Raw genomic sequence first — 26,143 nt, forward strand, 5'->3', positions numbered from 1 at the left:
AGACAGACAGAGAGAGACATAGAGACAGAAAGCGAGAAATCACCCCCCAGGGGGGATGGTCATGCCACAATCCCTTCTCCTCCATTCTCCTCTCGGGATCTTGGGCACACACACACACGCGCCTGGCATGAGTTTTAAGCCACCGGGTCCAGGACACGAACCACGGTCGACTACATGGGAGTCCAGCGACATAGCCATTACGCTAACTGCTGGTTCCCAGAAAATGTTCTTTTTAAAAATTATAATCTCAGTTAAAAACCAGTATAAATGTCATTCGTTTTATGTCATTAAAGTACATTGAAAATTTAAAAACTGCCATGTGCCAAGACATAATACATTTCCTCTGGTCTTCTCATAAAGATAAACAAACCACAAGTGTGGGGCCAGCAGGGGGCGTGCAAGGTGCTGGACTCCCACATGGCCTCCTGCAGTTCAAGTCCCATACTTGGTGATTTGCTGTCTCAGTTTCTCTTCCTCTTTATCTTTCTCTGGTGAACACACATGCCCTATGGCAGATTTTAAAATAATAATAATAAATAAAATTAAATAAATAATTCAATTTTAAAAAAAGACCACAGGTAGACAGGCATACATGTGCATGTGCGCCCAAATCCCAGAAGAATGGAGGAGAGGGATTGCAGCATGGCTACTCCCCCACAAGGGGGTGATTTGTCACTTTCTCTCTCATTGTCTCTCTCACTGTCTCTCTCCAGCGGGCACATGTGCCTAATGGCAAAATCCTAAAAAAAAATAAATGCTGGACAGTGGAACCGAACCCTACTTGAATGCCCATTTCCTAGGTATGGAGGTTTTTGGGGTTTAGGTTAAATGAACTTCAACCACCTAAAATTGAGATGTCAGTGATTTCAGTCGCCCCTACCCCCAGCACTGGTCTGCTATGGAGCACATCTAAATAACCTATTTCACAGCACGACTTTTACCTTCTATGTGCTGGTCCTCTTCCTTACTGGGAGTTTTCCTGAACGTTTCCACATTTGCCTCGGTCTCTACAATTCCAGCTGGATACTCCTTGCTTCCCTCTGTTCCTTCAGGTGGAATTTGCCCCATGTTCCCTGGGCCTTCAGGAGTTTCCTGAAGAGGATCATTCATTACAGGTGTTTCCCCAAGCTGACTCCTGTCCACTATGTCTGGTGGTTCATTCTTTTTGGGGACTGTGTCTAGAAGTCGGGATGGCTCATCTCTTCCCAGTGGTCTTTGAAGGTGCAGGTCTTCAACTGCTTCCACAAACTGACTGCCTTCCAATATTTCTGAGCAGTCACTGTCGTCGGGAATTGCTTCTAGAAGCTGGGACTGCTCATCTTTTCCCAATGTTTCCTGAAGTGGTGATTGTTCTGCAGATTCGACAAACTGATTTCCTTCTAGTTCCTCTGGAGGTTCATTCTCTTTGGGAATTGTTTCTAGAAGCGGGGACTGCTCATCCTTTCCCATTGCTTTTTCAGGTTGTAGATCTCTAGTTGTTTCCAGAGGCGGGATGTTCTCAGCTGTTCCCAGAGGCTTCACCTCTCCAGCAGCGTGTACATTCTCAGTGCCTCCCACTGCTCCAGGGGAGACTCCCTCTCCTGCAGTCTGCAAAGGCTGACCCTTGCCTTCTGTCCCCAATGGTTCCACCTCCGCATTTTCTTTTATAGGCTGAGTCTCCATTACTGCCTCCACATCAGCCTTCCTTTCTGCTCCTGGGGTATCCTGTCCACCTGCCTGAGGTGGCCCAGGATCTTCTGGTTTCTTTAGAGGCTGAGCCTTCTCTGTGGCTCCTGCTGGGTCTGCAACATCCTTTCCAGAAGCTACATCCTTGGTTGGGGGCTGTTCATGGAGGGATTGAACACCATTAGCTGTAGACCCTGCTGAAACCTTGAGCTTCTCTAACGGAGGGAGGCTTTCCCTCTGTACATGGCCATATAGACTGGATTCTCTCCCCAGCGCACGTGGTTTTGGTTGGGCAAAGCAGGATTCACTTCCTTCTGTTGCTGGAAAATACACATTTGAAGTTACTTTTTGACCATTCATTTGAAAAATCAAAAGAGAAAACAAATTATTATTTAGTTTTCATCTTCATAAAGTGAATGGATACTGAGTGGAAGATTTGACGTACCATGACCCTAGCACTCTCCTGGTCCAATCCTTTTACCATCTTCAGCTCAAACACTTCATCTTAAACTTTGAGGTTCTCCCAAAGCATAGTTTTCGGGCTGTTGTGGTTAAGGTGATAAACTTCCACATGGCTGACTGGGTTCGAGTCCTGAACCCAAAGGCATGAAAATCACAGCAGGTAGACGTGCATGTGTGCCCAGAATCAGGAGAGAATGGAGAAGGGACTGCGGCATGGCCATCCCCCCGTGGCGTGATTTCTCACTTTTCCTCTCACTGTCTCTCTCCATTGAACGTACACACTCTACGGCAAAAAAAAAAAAAAAAAAAAGCACACTTTTTTCCTGCTTGTCCTTGGCACCTTCTCATAGTTCCTGTTCAGTATTCTGTTTTAGAGGTTTTTGCCTGAGGGTTTGTTTTGTGTGCTTTTATTTTTTTAGAGGTTTTTGCTATAAGGCACATGCGCTCGCCAGACAGAGACAGAGAGACAGAAAGTGAGAAATCACCCCCCAGGGAGGATGGCCACGCTGCAATCCCTTCTCCTCCATTCTCCTCTCGGGATCTTGGGCACACACGCACATGTGCCTGGCGTGAGTTTTAAGCCACCGGGCCCAGGACACGAACCGCGGTTGACTGTGTGGGAGTCCAGCGACATAGCCATTACACTAACTGCTGGTCCCAGGGTGTGTGTTCTCACTAGAGACAGAGACAGAGGCAGAGGCAGTGAGAGGGAAAGTGAAAAATCATCCCCCAGCAGGGATGGCCACACTGCAATCCCTTTTCCTCCATTCTTCTTCCAGGATTTAGGCGTGCGCACACACAAGTCCAGCATGAGTTTCAAGACTCCAGGTCTAGGACTTGAACCACAGTTGGCCATGTGGGAGTCCAGCAATGTAACAGCTATGTCATCTACTGGTCCCCCACATTCCACTTTGTTTCTCATGCTCCTTGCCCACTACCCTCACCCCCAGGGCCCTCACCATCTCTCCTCTCTAGACAACAGGTTTCAGGATGAGTGGTCCCCGGACTGCTAGAGAGCTCTTATTTTACTATCCTACCTCGCAAAACGGCTCCCAATGACGGAAAGAGCTCATGACAAAGAAGCCCTAGGAGGTAAAACTTTAGATGTCTGGAAAGGGAAGGGGTTGGGGTGGTTCAGCCTGAGTTTCATGTCATTTGGGGACACGGTGGGAAGAGAAATCAACATGCATTTTATTTCTGGCTCTTCCTCCACCCCTGTGTGCTTGGGAACTGAGCACCCAATGATCGGGGTTGTAAAATGGCAGTGAGCCTCTCTCTCATACCTATGTCAGAGTTGCACGAAACATCCTGTTACCTCGAACGGTGGATTCAAAAGTACTCAGGACAGTTTAAGACAAGCCCTTGGGGACCAGTAGATGGTGTAATGGTTACATCACTGGTCTTCCACATGGTCAACTGCGGTTCAAGTCCCCGACCCTGCAACTTAAAACTCGAGCCAGGTATGTGTGTACCCAAGATCCCAAGAGGAGAATGGAAGAAAAGGCATTGTGGCATGGCCATCCCCCTGGGGGGCGATTTCTTGCTCTCTGTCTCTCCGGCAGGCACGTGAGCCCTATAGCAAACATCTCTCTCAAAAACAAAAGACAAGCCACTTGGCAACATGATATACTCTGACCCGGTAATCCTACTTCTGGAAATTAACCCTAAAACATAAACCTTAGGAAAATGCTTCAGGGAGAAATGCATCATCTCAGTACTCTCTACAATACTAAAAGAGAAAAACAAGTTAAAAGTATAATAAATTAGAAAACAAGTACTTTAGTGCCCTTAAAAAAAATGATTATAAAGACCATATGGCAAGGGACCAGCAGTTAGTGTAATAGCTATGTTGCTGAACTCCCACGTAGCTGACCGTGGTTCAAGTCCCAGACCTGGTGGCTTAAACTCACGCCGGGTGCGTGTGTGTGCGTGCCCAAGATCCCAAGAGGAGAATGGAGGAGAACGGATTGTGGCGTGGCCATCCCCCCTGGGGTGGGTGATTTCTCGCTTTCTGCATCTCTGTCTCTTTGTCTCTCTCTGCCTTTCTGGTGAGCATACGTGCCCTATATCAAAAACCTTGGGCAAACGTGCCCTTATTCAAAAACCCCCCAAAAAAAAAAAAAAAAAAAAAAAGACCATATGGCAAAATAAGAAAATATCTATGATAAAAGTTGTTTTTTTTTTTTTAAACCGTCATGGTTGTGTTGATGAAATGAAATAATGCATATAAAGTGTCTATTTATATGTGATTATTAAAGTGTTTATTTATAAGTGTCTATTTATTTATTTATGTTTTTTTAAATTTATTTATTTATTCATTTATTTTAATTGACCTGAGAGAGACACAGAGAGAAAGAGAGAGAGAGAGAGAGAGAGGAAAAGTGAGAAAGCAATACACCAGGTCCAGGATTCAAACCCTGGTTGACCATGTGGGAGTGTCCAGTGCTTTAACCACCACGCCACCTGCTGGTTCCCAATTCATGTTTAAGAAGCTTTTGCCATAGGGCACGTGTGCTCACTGGAAAGAGAGAGACAAGAGACAGTGAAAGGGAAAGTGAGATGTCACACCCCAGGGGGATGGTCACACCACAATCCCTTCTCCTCCACTCTCCTCTTAGTATCTTGGGCACGCATGCACATGTTCCTGGCATAATTTCCAAGTCACCAGGTCTGGGACTCAAACCATAGTCGGCCATGAGGGAGTCCAGCACCTTAATCACTATGCCATGTGCCGGTCCTGCATATAAAGGGTTTATTAACCTAAGAGCTGCTGTGCAATTAAGTGCTCAATAAGTTAGCTATCAATTTTATACACAGTATGATTATAGCAATGTAGAAAGAAAGGAAGGGAGAAAGGGGGGAAGAGAAAAAACAAGTCACAGATAGAGGGGAAAAAACACTAGGAGAAAATAAGCCAAAATGTTAAAACAGGTCCCTAGGTGATATTTTCCTCACCTAGGAAATGGGGAGCCACGTTTCTCAAGCCGCCTGGTCCAAGACTCAAACCCTGCCATTGGCCATGTGGGATCCAGCCACCTTAACCACCATGCCAGAGGCTAGCCCACATTTCCTTTCAACGCAGTAATTATATACAGTAGTAAGGAATTATTTAAAGTAATAATTTTGTTGGAATTTGGATTATGTCAATTTTCCGTTGCATGAATATATAATAACCATGTCTGCTACAAAGAACTGAGCGATCTCGAAGCTATTACCTTGTGTAAACAATTCTTTGTTTTGTTCCAAGTTGATCGCCAGATTTTTTCATTTCCTTAGTCTATGTATTATCATTAATTCAACTAACTACTGGTTGTCTCTTTTATACTTATATATATTATATTTTTAATATAATGATACATATTACATCAAATAGCCTAGCAGATTCATCTTTATGGAAAAGGTGAGGTACTTACTGAGATACCTGGTGCCACCGACTCCCGAGCCTTGTAAGGATTCCGGGGTGCTTTTCAGTTTTCTCTTCGGCCAACATAAAATTGAGCTTTCTTTGGTATGCTAAATGAGTTACCACACCTCTGTATGCTTTCTAAAGTCCAATATCTTTCTATTATGGGCTTTTCTTCTATTCCTCTCATGCTTGAGGATTTAAACGAGTTTTAACATCTCTCTACTGTCATCGTAGTGAATTTCAGGAAGACACGAAATGAGATCCATGTCTTCAATTTGTCACTTTCACTAATATTTCCAAAGATCCTTTTACAATGATTTATAATGCAAAAAAGAAGATGTTTCAAATGGATACCTAGGATGTGTTTAAAAGTAATTTAGGTTATGGGACCAGCAGTTGGCATAATGGCTGTGTCACTGGACTCCTACGTAGTTGACCGCGGTTCGTGTCCCGGACCTGGTGGCTTAGAACTCACGCCGGGTGCGTGTGCGTGCGTGCCCAAGATCCCGAGAGAATGGAGGAGAAGGGACTGTGGCATGGCCATCTCCCCTGGGGGGTGATTTCTCGCTTTCTGTCTCTCTGCCTCTCTCTGTCTATCTGGCAAGCACATGCGCCCTATTGCAAAAATCCTTTCCAAAAAAAAAGTAATTTAGGTTACAAAGATGAAAACCACAGACTGGATGTACTCTTGTATCATAGCTGCTAGAAGCTCTCAGAAGCAGCACACTAACAAAACAATGCCACATGGTAGTGCTGTGATAGCTGTATATACCTAGTGACAAGAAATCACACAAGAGTGTTACATAATATTAATAGTTACCTCAAGTTTTACAAGGAGAATATGCTGGAGAGCCTGGAAGACTCAGAGAATGGGTGTGGCTAGAGGCTAGGGCAAAAGCCAGATCACTGAGAACCCTACAGGTGGCGCTAGTGAGTTTAGAGTGTATCATGAAGGCAAGAAGACCAACAGGAACTGTTGGAGGGGGGGGCATTAATAAAAAGTTAACTGACGACGGTTTGAGTCCTGGGCCTGGTGGGTTGAAACTGACACCAGGCACATGTGCCCAAAATCTCAAGAGGAGAATAGAGAAGGGATTGCAGTGTGGCCAGTCCCCCTGGGGGCGGGGGGAGGGTTCTAGCTTTCTCTCTCTGTTTCTCTAGTGAGTGCAGAGCTCTACAGCAAAAAAAAAAAAAAAAAAAACTCTCTAAAAAAAAAAGTTAGGAGCAGTGTGGCGAAGAACAGGCGAGAGTGACTCCTGGACCAACCAAAGCCTGTGTGCCGCTGCATCCCCACTCCTGTCCAGCGCCTACATCCTGCTGTCATCGCCACCATGCCCAAGAGAAAGGCTGAAGGGGATGCAAAAGGAGATAAAGCCAAGGTGAAGGATGAACCACAGAGAAGGTCTGCAAGGTTGTCTGAGAAACCTCCGCCAAAGCCAGAACCCAAGCTTAAAAAGGCCTCTGCAAAGAAGGGAGAGAAAGCACCCAAAGGAAAAAGGGAAAAGCTGATGCTGGCAAGGATGGGAGTAACCCTGCAGAAAATGGAGATGCCAACACAGACCAGGCACAGAAAGCTGAAGGTGCTGGAGGTGCCAAGTGAAGTGTGTGCATTTCTGGTAACTGTGTACTTCTGGTGACTGAACAGTTCGAAATACTATTTTTATCAAGTTTTATAAAAATGCAGACTTTTGTTTTACTTTTTTTTTAAAGCTATGTTGTTAGCACACAGAACACTTCATTGTTTTTCTGTGGGGAAGGGCATTTGTCACTAATAGAATGTCTCTGAAGCTGGAAAAAAAAAAAGTGGGTCGTATGGTGGTCTAGGCACTGGATTTCCACATACCTGAGCAAGGTTCAAGTCTGGACCTGGTGTCTTACTTTCTCACTTCCCCTCTCTTTGCCTCTCTCTGGTGAGCATGTGTGCCTATAGCAAATTTAAAAATAATAATAATAAGGGGACAGCAGGTGGCGTGGTATTTAAGGGTGCTGGACTCCCACATGGCCAACCATGGTTCAAGTCCCAGACCTGAAGGCTAGTTTTCTTACTTTCCTTCTCTCTCTCTTTCACTCTGGTCAAATTAAAACAAATAAATAAATAAAGTTAAATAAAATCATTCTAAAGTAATAATAATAATAAAATTAAATAAGTAATTCTTTTTTAAAAAAGTTATGTAAATATGTGTGTGATATGACTCAGTCATTTTACTCCTAGGTATTTTCCCAAGAGAAAATAAAGCATTTGTTCATACAAAGACTTGTATAAAAATGTTAATAGCAGCTTTTTAAATTTTTACTTTTAAAAAATTATTTAATGTTATTTATTATTATTATTATTATTTTAAATTTTACCAGAGAGAGAGGGAGAGAAAGTGACAAAGCAAGCCACCAGGTCCAAGACTCGAACCATGGTTGGCCACATGGGAGTCCAGCACCTTAACCACCACACCACCTGCTGGCCCCATAGCAGCTTTGTTTGTTTGTTTTTTAAAGAATTATTTATGTATTTAATTCCATTTATCATTATTATTTTTTAATTTGACCAGACACACACACACACACACAGAGAGAGAGAGAGAGAGAAAGGGAAAGCAATAAGGCAAGCTTCCAGGTCCAGGACTCAAACCACAGTTGGCCATATGGGAGTCCAGTGCCCTTATCCACCATGCCACCTGCCGGCCCCAGAAGCTTTGTTTTTAACAGCCAAAAACTGGAAACAACCTTGGCCTGCCCTGTGGCCTGGTGGTTAAGGGAGTCATATCCCTTATGGCTGAGCATGGTTCAAGTCCTGATCCCAGCAGCTTGAAAAACACACTGGGTGGGGCCAGGAGGTGGTGTGGTGGTTGAAGCACTGGACTTATACATGACCAACCATGGTTCAAGTCCTAGACCTGGTGGCTTGCTTTCTCACTTTCCCTCTGTTTCTGCATGTGCCCTATAGCAAATTTAAAATAGTAATAATAAATCTAATTAAATAAACAATTCTTTTATAAAAAAAAAAAGAAAGAAAGAAAGAAAAACACACTGAGTGCATGTACCCACAATCCTAACAGGATGGGAAATATAAAAGATTGTGGCATGACTATATTCCAGTAGGGAGCACTCTCTCCTCTTCCCTCCCTCTGGCAACAAAACTGGAAACAACCCGAATTTTCATCAACAGATGAATGGGTGAGCAACTGGGGTACATTCATTCAACTAAATATTACTCAGCAGTAAAGAAAAAAAAAAAGAGAGAGAGAAATGAACAATTGATAAATGCAACTACATGATTATTTTCAAAGTAATTACACTGAGTGAAAGAGGACAAAAAAAATCACAAACCACATGATTCCATTTATATCAACTCTAGAAAATGCCAAATTATCCATAGTGATAGAAAATTGAAAAGTGATTTTCTGGGGACTGGGATTGAGATGGGACGGGAGAGGGGATTCTCAAGGACATAAAGAAACACGAGTATCTTTGTGGGGTTTTTTTTTTTTTTTTTTTTTTCGCTATAGGGCGCGTGTGCTCGCCAGACAGACAGAGAGAGATATAGAGACAGGAAGCGAAAAATCACCCCCAGGGGGGATGGTCACACTGCAATCCCTTCTCCTCCATTCTCCTCTTGGGATCTTGGGCACGCACGCACACGCGCCCGGTGTGAGTTTTAAGCCACTGGGTCGAGGACATGAACCGCAGTTGACTACGTGGGATTCTAGCGACATAGCCATTACGCTAACTGCTGGTTCCCAAGGGCATAAAGAAACTTTGAGGGTAACAGAAATGTTCACTTTGTTTGTTTGTCTTTAATTTGTTATTGGGTATGTGCTATTGTGAGAGAGAGAAACAGAAACATGGAGAGGGAAAGTGAGAAAGCACCCCCCAGGCAGGGATGCCACACTACAATCCCTTCTCCTCCTTTCTCCTCTTGGGATTTTGGATATGTTTGGATACAGGCCTAGAGTGTTTTTCAAGCTGCCAGGTCTGGAACTGGAATCATGTGGTCGGTCATAAAGATCCACTGTCTTAACCACCATGCCACCAGCTGACCCAAGGAAATCTCTAGTCTTGACTGTATGCTTCTATGGCTGCATGCACTGCCACAACTTACCAAAACGTGCACTATAAATATGGACAATGTATTCAATGTCAATTACACCTCCAAAACATTGCTACTTTTAAAAATATAAAACAAAAATAATTTTAAAGGAATAAAAAATAATACTTTTGAGCAGAGGAGTGAATTAGTCAGATTTAGATTTTTAAAACTGTTGGCTTTGGGGGCACACGAGACAGAATTGGGGAGCAGGCTCTCCTTCACCTTCTCCTCCTATCTCATTGTGAATGAAATCTTCAAATGAACAGTAAGTAAAGCAATTGAGTAAATGTGATTTCTCATGTCTGTGAAGAGATTTATCATGACAAGTCAACTCATCTAGATGCACAGAAAGTACATTCTGTTAGGGCGTTAACAAGGAAGTGTAGTATTAACGTACTGATCGCGATGTCTGCCAAGTTACATTTTCTGATAAAAGAGTTATTACAATGATCAGGACTGTCAGTTAAGTGAGACAGACCATTTCATCCACCTGTACCAGCTGTGGGTGCATTCTTAAGGCAACATTCCTCTACAGCACAAAACTATAGTGGAAAAAAAAATCTGTTGACACATCCAATGCTTAGGCACACACAACTTTACATTTTGGAAAATATATCATTATCATGCTAAGAGGTAAAGTCATTCTCCCCTAAACCAAAAGCTTTGGGAAAATCTACTGGGTTGTTGGAAAAGTCATGACATATTTTTCTGTTTTTCTATGCAAAAATGCATCATGCTTTTCCCAACCACCCAATATTTCTCCACAAACACTGTTCAAAGTGTCAAAGTGATCAGTCAATTTATCGGGGGACAGGAGAAGTGAGCCCGCACGGGACTGTGGCGGGGAGGTCTTTGTGTACTGAGTGATGGGGCCACAGCTACTGCAGTGATTGAGGAGCAGGCAGGAAATGAGAAAATGGCGCTGACAAGTCCCTTCTGCTCTTCCACAAGTTTGACGCTGGGCAAGGGAAAACTGTGGACTTGGCCGAAGGGGCCGTTTTTGTTTTGGTGTGTGTGAAGATGGGAGAGACAGAGCATGTTGCAGTGCTGCCAGGAGGCCCAGCTGAGAGGGGGAGGGGAGAGGACGGCGCCCAAGGCCAGTGTCTTCATCACTGTCTCAGTCGCCCCTTGCACTCTCTTGGCCTGGGAGGCACCAGACTTGATTAAACCTCCAGAGAGACAAAACCATCCTTAGAGAAGCTGGGGCAACACACGCAAGAATGGACAATGGCAACTGCCATTTAAGGGTTCAGATGCATTTCTTGTCTAGTGCTTTGAAGAAGTGTGTTATGTGATACGGTTTATATTAAACACGTGACAGGCAGTCACAGGCTCGGGTTTCCTTATTCATATTAAGGCAAGTTCCTTGTGTCCAGCTCACGGGTGGCTTTGTTAGGTGGAGATGAAAGCCTTCTTGTGCTTTTTAGAAAATTGATTTAAGACAAATATTCCCCATGTCCAAAGCAGATTTAGTGCCAGATGAGCTCCACCACGGACATTTACTCGTTGCCATTAGCAGTCGTGACAGTCACATGCTCAGCAGCTTTCTCCTGTAGGATCCTCCTCGCATCTGAGAGTTGTTCATTTGCTTATTCAGCAAACGTTTGGAGACCTTGAGATAGGTTTCCAGGAAAGATTAGAGAACGGATGCAAAAGAAATCTACAGTACGAGTATCTTTGTGGGGTTTTTTTTTTTTTTTTTTTTTTCGCTATAGGGCGCGTGTGCTCGCCAGACAGACAGAGAGAGATATAGAGACAGGAAGCGAAAAATCACCCCCAGGGGGGATGGTCACACTGCAATCCCTTCTCCTCCATTCTCCTCTTGGGATCTTGGGCACGCACGCACACGCGCCCGGTGTGAGTTTTAAGCCACTGGGTCGAGGACATGAACCGCAGTTGACTACGTGGGATTCTAGCGACATAGCCATTACGCTAACTGCTGGTTCCCAAGGGCATAAAGAAACTTTGAGGGTAACAGAAATGTTCACTTTGTTTGTTTGTCTTTAATTTGTTATTGGGTATGTGCTATTGTGAGAGAGAGAAACAGAAACATGGAGAGGGAAAGTGAGAAAGCACCCCCCAGGCAGGGATGCCACACTACAATCCCTTCTCCTCCTTTCTCCTCTTGGGATTTTGGATATGTTTGGATACAGGCCTAGAGTGTTTTTCAAGCTGCCAGGTCTGGAACTGGAATCATGTGGTCGGTCATAAAGATCCACTGTCTTAACCACCATGCCACCAGCTGACCCAAGGAAATCTCTAGTCTTGACTGTATGCTTCTATGGCTGCATGCACTGCCACAACTTACCAAAACGTGCACTATAAATATGGACAATGTATTCAATGTCAATTACACCTCCAAAACATTGCTACTTTTAAAAATATAAAACAAAAATAATTTTAAAGGAATAAAAAATAATACTTTTGAGCAGAGGAGTGAATTAGTCAGATTTAGATTTTTAAAACTGTTGGCTTTGGGGGCACACGAGACAGAATTGGGGAGCAGGCTCTCCTTCACCTTCTCCTCCTATCTCATTGTGAATGAAATCTTCAAATGAACAGTAAGTAAAGCAATTGAGTAAATGTGATTTCTCATGTCTGTGAAGAGATTTATCATGACAAGTCAACTCATCTAGATGCACAGAAAGTACATTCTGTTAGGGCGTTAACAAGGAAGTGTAGTATTAACGTACTGATCGCGATGTCTGCCAAGTTACATTTTCTGATAAAAGAGTTATTACAATGATCAGGACTGTCAGTTAAGTGAGACAGACCATTTCATCCACCTGTACCAGCTGTGGGTGCATTCTTAAGGCAACATTCCTCTACAGCACAAAACTATAGTGGAAAAAAAAATCTGTTGACACATCCAATGCTTAGGCACACACAACTTTACATTTTGGAAAATATATCATTATCATGCTAAGAGGTAAAGTCATTCTCCCCTAAACCAAAAGCTTTGGGAAAATCTACTGGGTTGTTGGAAAAGTCATGACATATTTTTCTGTTTTTCTATGCAAAAATGCATCATGCTTTTCCCAACCACCCAATATTTCTCCACAAACACTGTTCAAAGTGTCAAAGTGATCAGTCAATTTTTTAAAAGTGTCTTTTTTTTGTTTCTTCCACAAGCAAGAGAAAGTTCAGGAAAAACACCCTCATTCAGGTCCTCGCATTGCAAATCCTCCTCCAGTCTCAACCAGCTCTGGATCATGCTCACACATCTGCCCAGCATATGCATGGAAGCTTCTGGATGTGAACCCCAAAATGTCCCGTGTAGGTCAGCCTCCCAGAGTATTATGTTTTACTGCTGTGCCACCATCAGGCCCCTGATCTGTCAATGTTTGTCATTGCTAGAACATTTATGCCCATGATCACATTGTCAATTTCTATTCTTGTATACTTTTCTCAATCTTACTGGTACACCAGAAGTAAGAAAGTGTCCTCAACATATAATTTTATTAAACACAACCTGAAATTAGTCAACTAAGCTGGCAAAAATTACAAAGGATGTCAACTGTCTCTAATGTTTTTCTAGAGTAGCCCAAAGGAGATGAAATGCCTTTAAAATAATTACAGAAAATGCTGGAAATGCAGAGACACATTCATTCATTTTGTAATTAATTTTTTAGAGGTTTTTGCCTTGGGGCATTTGCACACAACCATAGAGAGAGAAAGAGAAAGAGGCAGTGAGAGGGAAAGTGAGAAACGACACCCCAGGGGGCATGGCCATGCTGCAATCCCTTCTCCATTCTCCTCAGATCTTGGGCATGTACACACACGCACCCAGCATGATTTCCAAGCCACCGGGTCCGGGACTCAAGCAGCTTTTGGCCATGTGAGAGTCCAGTGAAGTAACCGCTATGCCATCTGTGGGCCCCTTGTAATTGACATTTAAAATTCTAAATAAAGTTTGGAATGATTGTATCTTACAGGTGACAGCCCCTAAAAATGCTTCAAAGGTTCTTTTTCTAGGTCATAGGAGAGAGAAATCTGCTCTAAAAGAGAGGACAGTGATCCAATGACCTTGAAAATGACACCTATAAGGTAGTGGGTTTGAATCCTGGTGTCTACACTTACTGGCCTTCTGAGGCCTCCCCATGTCTCAGTTCTATTGTCTGTAAAGTAGGATAGCATTAGTACCCAACAAGGGGCTGTCAGGAGGGTTACAGGGGTAAATACCTGGACAGCGCTAGCGTGGGGACCGGCACTCACTAAATGCCGATGACCTTAGCATCACTACAATTATCCCTCATTTTGAAAAATAAATTTATTTAATTTTACTAAGTATTATTATTTTTTAAATTTGATCAGAAAGCGACAGCAAGGGGGGGGGGAGTGGGAAATCAAGCTGCCAGGTCTAGGACTTGAACTGCAGTTGGCCATATGGGAGTCCAGTGCCTCAACCACCATGTCACCTGTCAGCCCCACAATTATACCTCTCTTAATGGTGCTAGCAAGGATAAACGAAAAAAGTAAGGTGATTTCATTCAAGTACTGGTACTTTTCTGTGAACCCATATAGAAATATGTAAGATTTGAGGAAATAAATGAAAAGGTTGAAAACAAAATGATTGTTTCAAATCATCTCTCAGAAAACACAATAATAAAGTCTACATCGACCACTCAAATTTCTTTCTGGCTGTGAATTTTATACCCTTCAAAATATTTTTACCCCCAACCTGTGAGAAAAGTACAGTTTTTAAATTTAATCTCCCTCCCTTTCAATTGAAGCAGAGCATTCCAACCTATTTAGATGTTGGGGTAATCCTGACCCTTCCATTTTCTAAGCTGTGCAGTCTAGATAAGTTTCTAGACTCTCTGGATGCCTGCTTCCTTATCTGTAAAATGAGAATATGTTTTACCTTTCAGGTTTATTAGATGAACTGACTGAAGTGATAATGTATATCTTAGGTCATTGAGGAAGTGCCCAAAATGGTGTCTAACATAAGGTAGTAAACAGGGATGCAGCACACAACTATACAAGTTTCTCACTGCTAGGGGCGCCCTGGGGACAGAGTGACGGAGAGCCGAAGTCCAGCCTGGGAGCACCTGCAAGACTGCATGTGTTTGTGCTGGAGAGGGCTTATTTTCTAATTTTACAGAGCTTTCTTGATGGCTAGAAATGACAAGTCAATAAATTACAGTTAAGTTAGCAATAGAAAGGAGAAATTGCAACATGAAAGGGCTTAGATAAACAATCCCCTGAACACTGAGAAGTCGTCAGTGTTGACCAACAAGGTGGTATTGTTATCACTGGAACTTTGAAAGCTTACTGATTATCGATCATGGAATAATAGTCTTCATAATGTTAGCAATGATTTGACCAGACCTGATTGGCATTAATAAAAGCCACCGAGGGACATGTAGATGATGTAGTGGTTACTCACTGAGTCCCGCACGGCTGATCACAGTTCAAATCCCAGACCCAGCAGCTTGAATCTCACACCAGGAAAGTGTGCATGCATACTCAAATTCATGAGAAGAGAATGGAGAAGAAGAAACTGCATGCCTCTCGCTTTCTATCTCTCTGTCTCTCTCTGCTTCTCAAGTGAGTGCATTCACCCTATAGGAAAAATCCCTCTAAAAATAAATACATAAAATAAAAACCACTGACATGAACTGGTCCCCATAGCCTAGTGATTCAGGGAGCTGGATCCCTCATGGTAAACCACAGTTGGAATCCCAGCTCCAGAGGCTTGCAAAACACACTGGGCACATGTGTCCAAAATCCCAACAGAGAAACCAGCAGTTAGCGTAATGGCTATGTTGCTGAACTCCCATGTAGTCTCCCGCAGTTCGAGTCTCGGACCCGGTGGCTTAAACTCACGCCGGGAGCATGTGCATGCATGCCCAAGATCCCGAGAAGAGAATGGAGGAGAAGGGATTGCAGTGTGGCCATCACCCCTGGGGGATGATTTCTAGCTTTCTGTCTCTCTGTCTCTCTCTATCTCTCTGGTGAGTGCATGCATCCTATAACAACAACAACAAAAAAAACCCTCAAAATCCCAACAGGATGGAGTAATGGAGGAGAAGGGATTGCAGTATGGCCACGTCCCTTTGGGGTGTGTTTTCCCCCTATCTGTCTCTCTCTGACAAGCACATATGCCCTCTAGCATTTTTTTTTAATTTAAGAAAAGCCACTGATAACTTTGTTTCACTTTGTTTATTGGCTTTGATTTCATTAATTCATCATGTATTCTGGGCTGGCACAGGGGAGACATAGCAGGTAACAAGCAAGAATTGGTCCCTGTCATCCTGGAGTTTACAGTCTGCAGAGAAATTCAAATAATAGCTGCTGCCCTCATGCACTACAACTTGGTAGCTACGCATGTTCTCTCTCTCTCTTTTGGAGAGATTTTTTGCTCTAGGGCACATGCACTCACCAGAAAGACAGAGAGAGAGAGACAGAGAGAGAGAAAGCGAGAAATCACCCCCCAGGGGGGATGGCCACGCCATAATCCCCTCTCCTCCATTCTCCTCTCGGGATCTTGGGCACTCACACACACACACACACACACACCTGGCGTGAGTTTAAGCCACTGGGTCCAGGACGCAAACCACAGTTGACTACATGGGAGTCCAGAGATGTAGCCATTACGCCAATTGCTAGTCCCAGCTACGCATGTTCTTTTAACCCAAACATCTCCATTTGATTTTGTGACTCTCTAACACAGCTCCTTGAGGCAGAAGGTCCTAAATCATTTCTTTCAGCGCTCTAATTTGAATGTCCACACACAGGAGACATTCTATGCCTCATCTGTACTGTTATGTAATAAACATTGAGGACAGAGGCATTGTTCCCACGTCTGAAGTTGTGTAAAGATGTGTCTGTTTTCTGAACCCTACATTTTATCAAATCATACACTGCTCTGGGCTTAATCCTTCGGTGTTCATCATCTCTCTTGATTCCGTTGTAAACTGATCCATGCACAAATTTGTTGTGACAGCTGAACTAACAGAACCTTTGCTGTAAGCACCATTGTGATAGGCACACAAAGAAATGAAATACTAGGCAACATTACAGAAGGGATTAGAACTAGAGCTAACATACCTGAAATTCACATTATGGTGGAAACTTTTCCACCCAGTTCATTACCCTAATCAGAAATGAAAGGTTTCTACCCAACAAGGAGAAGAACTCGAAGTCATTTCCTACGGGTATGACAAGTCAGACATCCCAAAGAACTTACTGGCCTGTCTGCTCAGGTTTTCTGGAGAGTCAGTGAGGAAGGAGGAAGCTTTCCTTTGCTGCCACCGTTTCTAAGTTCTTGGAGCTTTGGAAACCAGAGAGGCAGAGAGTCAATTCCACTCACCTTCTCATTTTCTTATTTTGCCCTCTCCTCAGTTTCATACCATCCATCCACCAAACATTTCTGGACCTACTGGTATTACTCTAGAGGTTTTTGCCCTTTTCTCACATCAAACTGGGTGAAAACACGGACCTGTGTGCCGTGGCACAGGTGCCAATCTCACGTGTACATTCTACCAGCCGGCAGATGTTCACAGGTCACTCATTTTGAAGAAAAGGGAACCTAAGCAACATGCCCTGTAACTGAGGTGTAAAATCATCAGCCAAAAAAACCTGAATTACATAGACACGCCACTTTCCTTTTTAAATAGAACCACCTGAATCTACATATCTAAAGTTTTGACCATCACGATGTAAGTACAATACAATGTGAAGGCAAACCTAATGTTGAAATTTAAGAATCAAGAAACAAGATCACAGAGTTGGAAAGGTATTTTGAGGATGTTTCATGAGCTCACACAGACAGGAGTGATTCTCCCTAAGGGAGAGGCTGACATTTAAGAGTTATAGAGCCTATATCTGGTCACAAGGAATAGCTGCTTCCTTCAGATATGCTTTTCCAATTTTATTTCATTTTTCTTAAAAGTTTACTTATTTATTACTTCCATGAGTGACAGAGACAGACAGACAGCACTTCCAACAGGGTCCCGACACTGCCATCACCCCCAGCCTCAGGCAGTTCTGGACCATGGGTAAGCATGTGCCTGGAATACTAAGGAGGGTTCCTGGACTTGAATCGGGAACTCTCACATACTAGACAGCCTCACAGAGTGCTGCATTTCACCACTACACCACCATCCAACTCCAATTTTATTTTATTATCATTTTTGTGGATAGGTTCTCACTCTGTCATAATCCTCCCAAGTAACTGGGACGACAGGTGCTCACCAGTGCACCAGCTTTCAGGACTAGCCAAGAAGTCAAACCTGGGCCTTCCCTGTGGCCTCAGCCTGTTAAGTAGCACGGTCTACCAGCTCACACTACAACAGCTGGGCCAAATTTTATTTTCTTTAATATATTTTAGATTCCTATAAGAGAAATTATTATTTTGAAAATACTATAGCATAAAATATCACTTTGAAAATGATAAATGATTCACTGCTAAAAAAGTCAGTTTTGTTGACTGATGGTCATTATTAACACAAGAAATCCAATTTGGGGGTAGAAATCAGTCTGTAAAATCAAAGTATGTCACTGAACAAGGAAAGGAGAAAGTGAAGACTATGTCTCTGCTCCATACACACTGACACCTCCCCACCCGAGACAGGCCTTGCCCCCCATGTGCCCTAGGAAGCTCAGTGGTTAACATTTGTCCCTGAAGCTTTCTGGGAATTCTCTCATTCAATCTTCCTCACAGCCCTCAAGGCAGGTCTATTGTTACCCTCATTAGACTGTTGAGTAAATTATGTGCCTCTCTCTAGGAGAGACACATAACTAGTGGCAGATTAAAACCAAAGGAAATTTGATTCTACTTTGAAGATTTAGGTGTTTTTAAAGGCACATTGTGGGGCCAGCAGATGGCATGGTGGTCAAGGTGCTGGGTCCCATATAGCTAACTCCACAGGTTTGAGTCACGAACATGGTGGCCTGGAAAACATGCTGGGGGTGTGTGTGTGTGCGCGCGTGCATGCCCCAAATCCTGAGAGAAGACTGGAAAGCTGTGTGGAGGTGATTTCTAACCTTCCTCTCTATCGCTCTGTCTCTCTCTGGCAAGCTCACATGCCCTTATGGCAAAAAAAAAAAAAAAATCTAAAATAAATAAACAAAAATTTAAAAAATAAATGGTAATCGTTGTCCCCAAATTTACACCATCAGCATTACCTGGAAGTTGTTTTTTCTATGAGCCAGAATCTGTATTTTAGCAAGATCCCCAGAAGATTAGGTTATCTACGGGCTCACCAGGGAAAGCATGAGTGAACTAGTTAGGAGAGACCGAAGCACATGATAAACGCACAGAACTGTTGGGGGTGTGTGTGTCTTTGATTTTCCAGACACCAGGATTCCAAGTCGGGCCAAGTCTGATGCTTTTGATCAATCTGGTGAGACTCTCTGTAACCCTACGTGTTCCAGCTTTTTTTTTTTTTTTTTTTTTTTTTTTTTTTTTTTTATCAAACTTGATGTTGTAAAACATTAACCTAGATGTGAACCTGTCCACCTGAGCTGGGCTGTGTGGCTGTGGTACAGGAACACGATTTAACAGCAGACAATCTCGCTTTGTTTTACTGTGTTTGCCTTTACCTACTAGGAAATGCTTCACAACCCAACACTTTCTTCCCAAGCCCATCTTGGCCAAGGTTACCTTTTAGTTTCTGCTATCCCTTGGGTTCTGATTCCTCCGCAGCTTTTCTGAGTGGTCATCTTCCTACACTGAATCTCCATCTCTGCCATTCAATCCTTTCACTCATTCACCCACTTGACAGTCATTGATTGCATTTATTTCTATGTGTAGAGCCACACAAAGGTTCTGGCAGAACTGGGACTAGACCTTAAATCAAATGGGAGGTTGTGAAAAAGGCAGCCACTTTGGGGCCAACGGTGACATGGTGGTTAGGGTGTTGGACTCCCACATTGCCACCCACAGTTCAAGTCCCAGATCTGGCAGCTTGCTGGCTCACTCTCTCTCTCTCACTCTGTCTCTCTGATAAATTAAAATAATAATAATAAAGAAAATTAAATTAATATTTTTTCTTCTTTTTGTTTATTTTCTTTTAGATAGACTATTGCTATAGGATGCATGTACTAGCCAAAGTGAGAAATCATCCCCCCAGAGGGAATGGCCATGCCCTAATCCCTTCTCCTCAATTCTCCTTTCAGGATTTTAGGCATGTACGCTCATGCACCAGCATGAGTTTCAAGCTGCCAGGTTTGGGGCTTGGAACAGAGTTGGCCATGTGGGAGTCAAGCAACGTAACCATTATGCCATCTGATCATCCCACTAAATAAATAATTCTAAAAAAAAGCAGCAGCAGCAGCTTTGGAGTCATACACATTGGGCTCAGCCCCATTACTACCACTTAGTAACTCTGAGACCGTGGGCAACTTACTTATCCTCACTAAGCTTCAGTTCCCTAGCTGCGTCTGGTGAGGCTAATATTTGCTGTATAAGGCTGTTGTGGGAAATAAATGAGCTCGTGAACTAAAGTACCTGGAGCCAATGGGTACTCCCTACCTGTTTCCTGACTTCTGCTCTATGGCCATGGTTTCATAACTGCCAGAGGGTGGTGCACTTGCCAGAGAGAAAGCAACGCCCCCAACACCATAACGGGATGTGGTCACACCACAATCCCTTCTCCATTTCTCCATCCTGTCAGGATTTGGGGCATACATGCCCATGCTCCCTGCATGTCCCTCAAGCTGTTGGGGCTAGAATTCAAACTAGTCACTCATGTGGGATCTGGCAACCCCCAACTACTAGGTTACAGAGCTAGTCCCATGTCCATGTTTGATGCAGCTGCACAAATGTCTAAAACTCTTCAATTTTATTTATTTTAAGAGCTTACCCATTTGGGGGACCAGCAGTTAGCGTAATGGCTATGTCACTGGACTCCCACGTAGTCGACTGCGGTTCGAGTCCCGGACCCGGCGGCTTAAACTCACGCCGGGCGTGTGTGCGTGCGTGCCCAAGATCCCAAGAGGAGAATGGAGGAGGAGGGATTGTGGCATGGCCATCTCCCCTGGGGGGTGATTTCTCGCTTTCTGTCTTTCTGTCTGTCTGGCGAGCACATGCGCCCTGTAGCAAAAATCTCTTCAAAAAAGAAAAAAAAAGAGTTTAGCCATTTGGGGACAGCAGGTAGTGTTAAAAGCGTAAACAGCACCCAACCACCACACCACCTGCTGGCTCAGCACACTACATTTTATAGAAAAATGAAAAGAGGCCAGCAGGTGAAATGGTAGTTAAGGTACTGGATTCCTACATGGCCGACGCCCATTCAAGTTCCTGACTCAGGGGCTTGAAAATCATGCCAAGCATGTGTGGGTGCATGCCCAAAATCCTGAGAAGAGAATAGAGGAGAAGGATTGTAGTGTGGCCATCTTCTCTGAGGGGTGATTTCTCACTTCCCCTCTCTGTCTGTCTTTCCTCTGTGGCAAGCGCACATGCCCTTTGGCAAAAATCTTAAAAAAAAAAGAATATACATTAAAAAGATGAAAAAAGAAAGTAACATTTGGATACACAAAGAAACTTCCAAGAATATACCAAAAATAAAAAAATTAAAAAGAGAAAGAGAAGCATTTACCCATGGGTAAACAGTCACTGAAACTAGGCAGATGATGGGGAGGGGCTAGGAGATGTGCTTTTTACTGCTTGACTTTTTCAAGTATTTTCACATTTTTAACCACGAATTATGTCTTTGAGAAAGTCATGGTATATTTTTGTTTTTCTATGCAAAAATGTGTTACAACTTTCTTGACAACCAATACATAGTTTGTGTAGTCTATTTTAATTAGCTGTATGTAATAATACCTACCACAAGGACATACTGAGCACTTTCTGTGCCAGGCTCTGGGTGGAGAGGAGGGATGACTTGTGAAAGCATATCAGACTCGGGGTCGGCAGGTAGCATGGTGGTTAAGGGGGCTGGGCTCCCACATGGCCGACTGCGGTTTGAGTCCCGGACCAGGTGGTTTGCTTTCTCACTCTTCCCCCTCTCTCTCTCTGTTTCTCTCTCTGTCACTCTCTGGTCAAATTAAAATAAATACATAAAAAATAAATAAAGTTCAATAAAATAATAACAAAATATTTCCTTAAAGAAAAAAAGATCCTGTTTAAAAACATATAAGACTCAATCTGGAGATCTCCAGTGTGTTTTTTTAAAAATATTTATTTATTTCATTCCATTTGTTATTATTATTTTTTAATTTGACCAGAGAGACAGACAGAGAGAGAGGGAAAACAAAGGGAAAATGAGAAAGCAAGCTGCCAGGTCAGGGACTCAAACTGCAGTCAGTCATGTGGGAGTCCAACCCTTAACTACCACGCCACCTGCTGACCCCCTCTAGTGTTTGGGGAAAAAAATCCCACTTACATAAATTCTGTATGCAGAGCCAGCAGGTGGCATAGCAGTTAATGCACTGGAGTACCACGTGGCCGACTGCAATTCAAGTCCCAGACTGGAGGCTTGAGATTCACACTGGGTGCACATGAATCCATGCCCCAAATCCCAAGAGAATGGAGGAGAAGAGACTGTAGTGTGGTCATTACCCCTGGGAGGTGATTTCTCTCTTTTCTCTGTCTCACCGGTGAGTACACACATCCTCTAGCAAAAAAATCTCTCAAAAATAAATAAATAAATAAATAAATAAATAAATAAATAAATAAATAGAGGACAGCAGATGGTGTAATGGTTACATTGCTGGACTCCCACGTTGTCAACTGTGGTTTGAGTCCTGGACCCAGCAGCTTAAAGTTCATGCAGAGCACATGTGTGTGCGAGTCAAACATCCGGAGAGAAGAATAGAAGAGAAGGGATTACGATGTGGCCATCCCCCCACGCGCCCTATAGCAAAAAACAAAACAAAACAAAACAAAACAAAAGCCTCTCTAAAAATAAATAACCGTACGTAAAAAACATATTAATATTAATGTTCGTGATATCTATTCTTCAATTACAAAGGGAAAGTGTCTACTTAGAACTGAAATAACCACTGTGTGAAAATATTGGTTGAAGACTGCAGATACGCCTGCAGTACAAGGAACAATTCCCATCACGGTGTGGAATTCAAGCCTCCTCTGATTGCCAAGCAGCTACTGAAAGTCCAGGTCTGAACAAACAAAGGACTGTAGCTGTCGGTGGAAATGTACACATTAACCAAGCGGTGAATTTGTCATTAATTGCCATCTATTTACTTTGACCATGTTGGTGCTTAAGCTGTAGACTTTCAGGAAGGAGAAGTCTGCCAGAATGAATGGCATCTATATTAAGAAAGAATGGAGCAGTGATTACACGTGTTAGCAGGGGGCTGGCAGCGCTGGGAGGAGGGTTCTGGTGCAAAGGTCTAGAGACTTTTGGGAACATTAGTCTGTGAAGTCACCTACACCTTTGTGTTCAGATTCTATTATGCCCTCAACGCATTGAATAGACAGAAATCCCCTAAGTTTTGAACTTGCTTCCACAAAGAAATTCCAAACACAATGTCTACTTGTCATTTTCGAAAGAAAAGCTTCTATCCCACACATTTCAGGGCACTTGGTATTCACCTATGGGTGACTACCCTGTATCAGTCTCTGTTCTGTACTTGAGGAGCACTAGAAAATTATTTACAACCTCAGGCCAGTCTCCACCTCTGTTCTTCCCGACACACACCCTGGTCAGTGGTCTTTGGTGGTGATGGGAAGAGGCCTAAGGGGATTTGGCGCAGTTGACCAGTCAAAACCAATGTCCCAAATAATCAGTAGAAGAGTTATTCTTATGCAAACTAATGGCTGCCAGCCAGTAACTGCTGTCTGATTTAAACTTGAGCCTAAAAAATAAGTACTTTCAGGGAACCAGCAGTTAGCGTAATGGCTATGTCACCGTACTCCCATGTAGTCGACCATGGTTCGCATCCTGGACCCAGTGGCTTAAAACTCACGCCGGGCATGTGTGCGTGCATGCAGATGATAGGAGAAGAGGTTGCAGTGTGGCCATCCCCCCTGGGGGGTGATTTCTCGCTTTCTGTCTCTCTGTCTCTCTGTCTGTCTGTCTGGCAAGCGCACGTGCCCTATAGTGAAAATCTCTCCAAAAATAAAAAAAAGTACTTTCAGGGCCAGCAGGTGACCTTGGCGGTTAAGGGACCTGGATCCCAGATCTCCAATCAGAGTTTGAGTTCTAGCTTTGGTAGCTTGAAAAACATGCCAGGTCCATGTATATGTGTGCCCAAAATCCCAAGAAAGGAGGGAAAAATGAGATTGGGATGTGATCATTTCCCATGGGGGTACTTTCTCCTTTCTCTCTGTCTCTTGGTGGCCTGTGCATATGCCCTCTGGCAAAATTTAAAAAATAAATAAATAAAAGGAAAGAAAATAAATATCTTCCATCTGAAAAGAAGTACTTCCTATCTTAGTATCACAAGATTTTAGAGCTATGGGACTAGCAGGTGGCATAGTGGTTAAGGTACTGGATTCCCAAGTGGTCGACTATGGTTCAAGTACCAGACCCAGTGGCAAGGGGTGTGCCTGCATGCCCAAAATCCACAAAGGAGAATGGAGAAGGGATTGTGATGTGGTCTTCTTCTGAGGAGTGAGTTCTTGCTTTCTGTATCTGTTGCTATGTCTTTCTCTGTTTCTCTGTTGAGTGAATGCATCTTATAGCAAAAATCTCTCAAAAAAAATGATTTTAGAGTTATAAGAAAAAAAGATTTTAGAGTTATAAGAGAGCTTAGAGATCATTTAATCTAACCAATTTTAGAAACTATTTTACTTATAAGCTAATAATGCATCATGTATAAAAGCTTGAGGGGAGAAGCCAGTCTGAGTGGTGGTTAAAGTACTGAATTCCTACATGGTTGACCGTGGTTCAAGTCCTGGTTATGGCTGTTTGCTTTCTCACTTTCCCTATCTCTCTCTGGTCAAATTTAAAAAATTATAATAACAAATAAAATTAAGTAAAGAATTCTCTAAAAAAAAGGTTTTTTTGAGATAAATATAAACATATTTTACTGAATATATGATAGAGGAGAAGGGATTACAGCGTGGCCATCCCCCCTGGGGGGTGATTTCTCGCTTTGTCTCTCTATCTCTGTCTGTCTAGTGAGCGCACGTGCCCTATAGCAAAAACCTCTCCCCCACAAAAAAAATTAAAAAATAAATGTGATACAGATATTATGTTATATTATAAGATATATGTATGCTATACTGTTTTTTATATTATAAGTTAATATAGTATTATTATATATTAACATATTTATATACCATGTTATATATTCTAATTTATATTATAAATTATAATGCTCTTATGTATTAATATATTTTTACAATATATCACACTTATTGTATTTTTTTGCATAGTGGGTGACCACACACCTAATGGGCACCCAGAGTGATTTGAAACAAAGCATTTAAATCTACTAGCACAAGCTGGTTTAAGTATCTGGGTTAAAAGCCCAGCTCTGACTCTTAGGAGCCCTGAGTCTTTGGGCAAATTATTTTCCTTATCTGTAAAGTCAGTATAATCATAATACTTAGTCATAGCATTTTACAATGATTAAATGAAGTAATTCTTTCAACAAACAGTTCCCAAGGACCCATTATGTGCCAGGCATTAGTCACGGGGCACAGTGAATAAATGCATGTACAGGACAGCTAAATTTGGACTGTTTATCTAAAAGCACACACACACAGGCTTGGGGCTGTACGTTGGATTCAAAGAAGTTTTAAGCAGAAACAGGAATGAATTATTTATTGGGCCTCCAAGATCATGGAGTTGAACTGATGATGAACACACAATAGTATCTTATTACAAGGGAGGACTGAAAGTAAAATACACCTGTTGATTGATTCAATATGTCAGGCAATCTATACTATGAATTAATTAATTTTCTATATGCTGAAACTTATAGTCAGGAGTTTTAACATTTCGTCCAGAAAGACATCCATGAAAACTTAGAACAATGAGAACAAGAATAAAAAATGAAGAGTGAAACTTGCACGGATGGTTATTAGTATTAGTGATAAAACGATTACTCATTATTTTCTTTCCTTTTTCTTTTTTTGGAGAGGTTCTAGCAATAGGGTGCATATACTTGCCAGACAGACAGAGAGAGACAGAGAGACAGAAAGCGAGAAATCACCCCCCAGGGGGGATGGCCACACCACAATCCCTTCTCCTCCATTCTCCTCTCGGGATCTTGGGCGTGCACGCACACACGCCCGGCGTGAGTTTAAGCCACAGGGTCCATGACTTGAACCACGGTCGTCTACATGGGAGTCCAGCGACATAGCCATTATGCTAACTGCTAGTCCCACTCATTATTTTCTAAGAAGAATAAAAACCCTATTACACTTTTGTCTCTTCCCAAAGGTTACATTCTCTGAAATGCATGTTTTTGTCAGTCTTAAATTACATAATAGGGCAAGGTGATGGTGACACCGCCGGCTCAAATGAGAAAGGTTCTGGTTTTGTGTCCTAGAATATCCCCAAGCACGCTGGGCAGGCCATATCCACGATCTGGGCCAGCTGAGGAGTGGATCGCAGTGTGAAGGCACTATTGCGGGTTCCTCTCTCTCTGGCTTTTAGGAAAAA

The 26,143-nt window shown here is 42.8% G+C and overlaps 1 protein-coding gene across 1 annotated transcript in view; it reads right to left on the minus strand.

The window, feature by feature from the left end:
* Nucleotides 1-26,143, minus strand: part of ERICH5 (glutamate rich 5) — a 31,102-nt gene that overhangs the window by 2,718 nt on the left and 2,241 nt on the right. The window contains exon 2 of the mRNA XM_006159720.3: nt 942-1,985. Coding sequence (XP_006159782.1) covers nt 942-1,985 — 1,044 coding nt within the window. The remainder of the gene's footprint in view (nt 1-941; nt 1,986-26,143) is intronic.

This window comes from Tupaia chinensis, unplaced genomic scaffold (assembly GCF_000334495.1).
Source record: "Tupaia chinensis unplaced genomic scaffold, TupChi_1.0 Scaffold000646_1, whole genome shotgun sequence".
In the NCBI taxonomy this organism is placed as follows: Eukaryota; Metazoa; Chordata; class Mammalia; order Scandentia; family Tupaiidae; genus Tupaia; species Tupaia belangeri.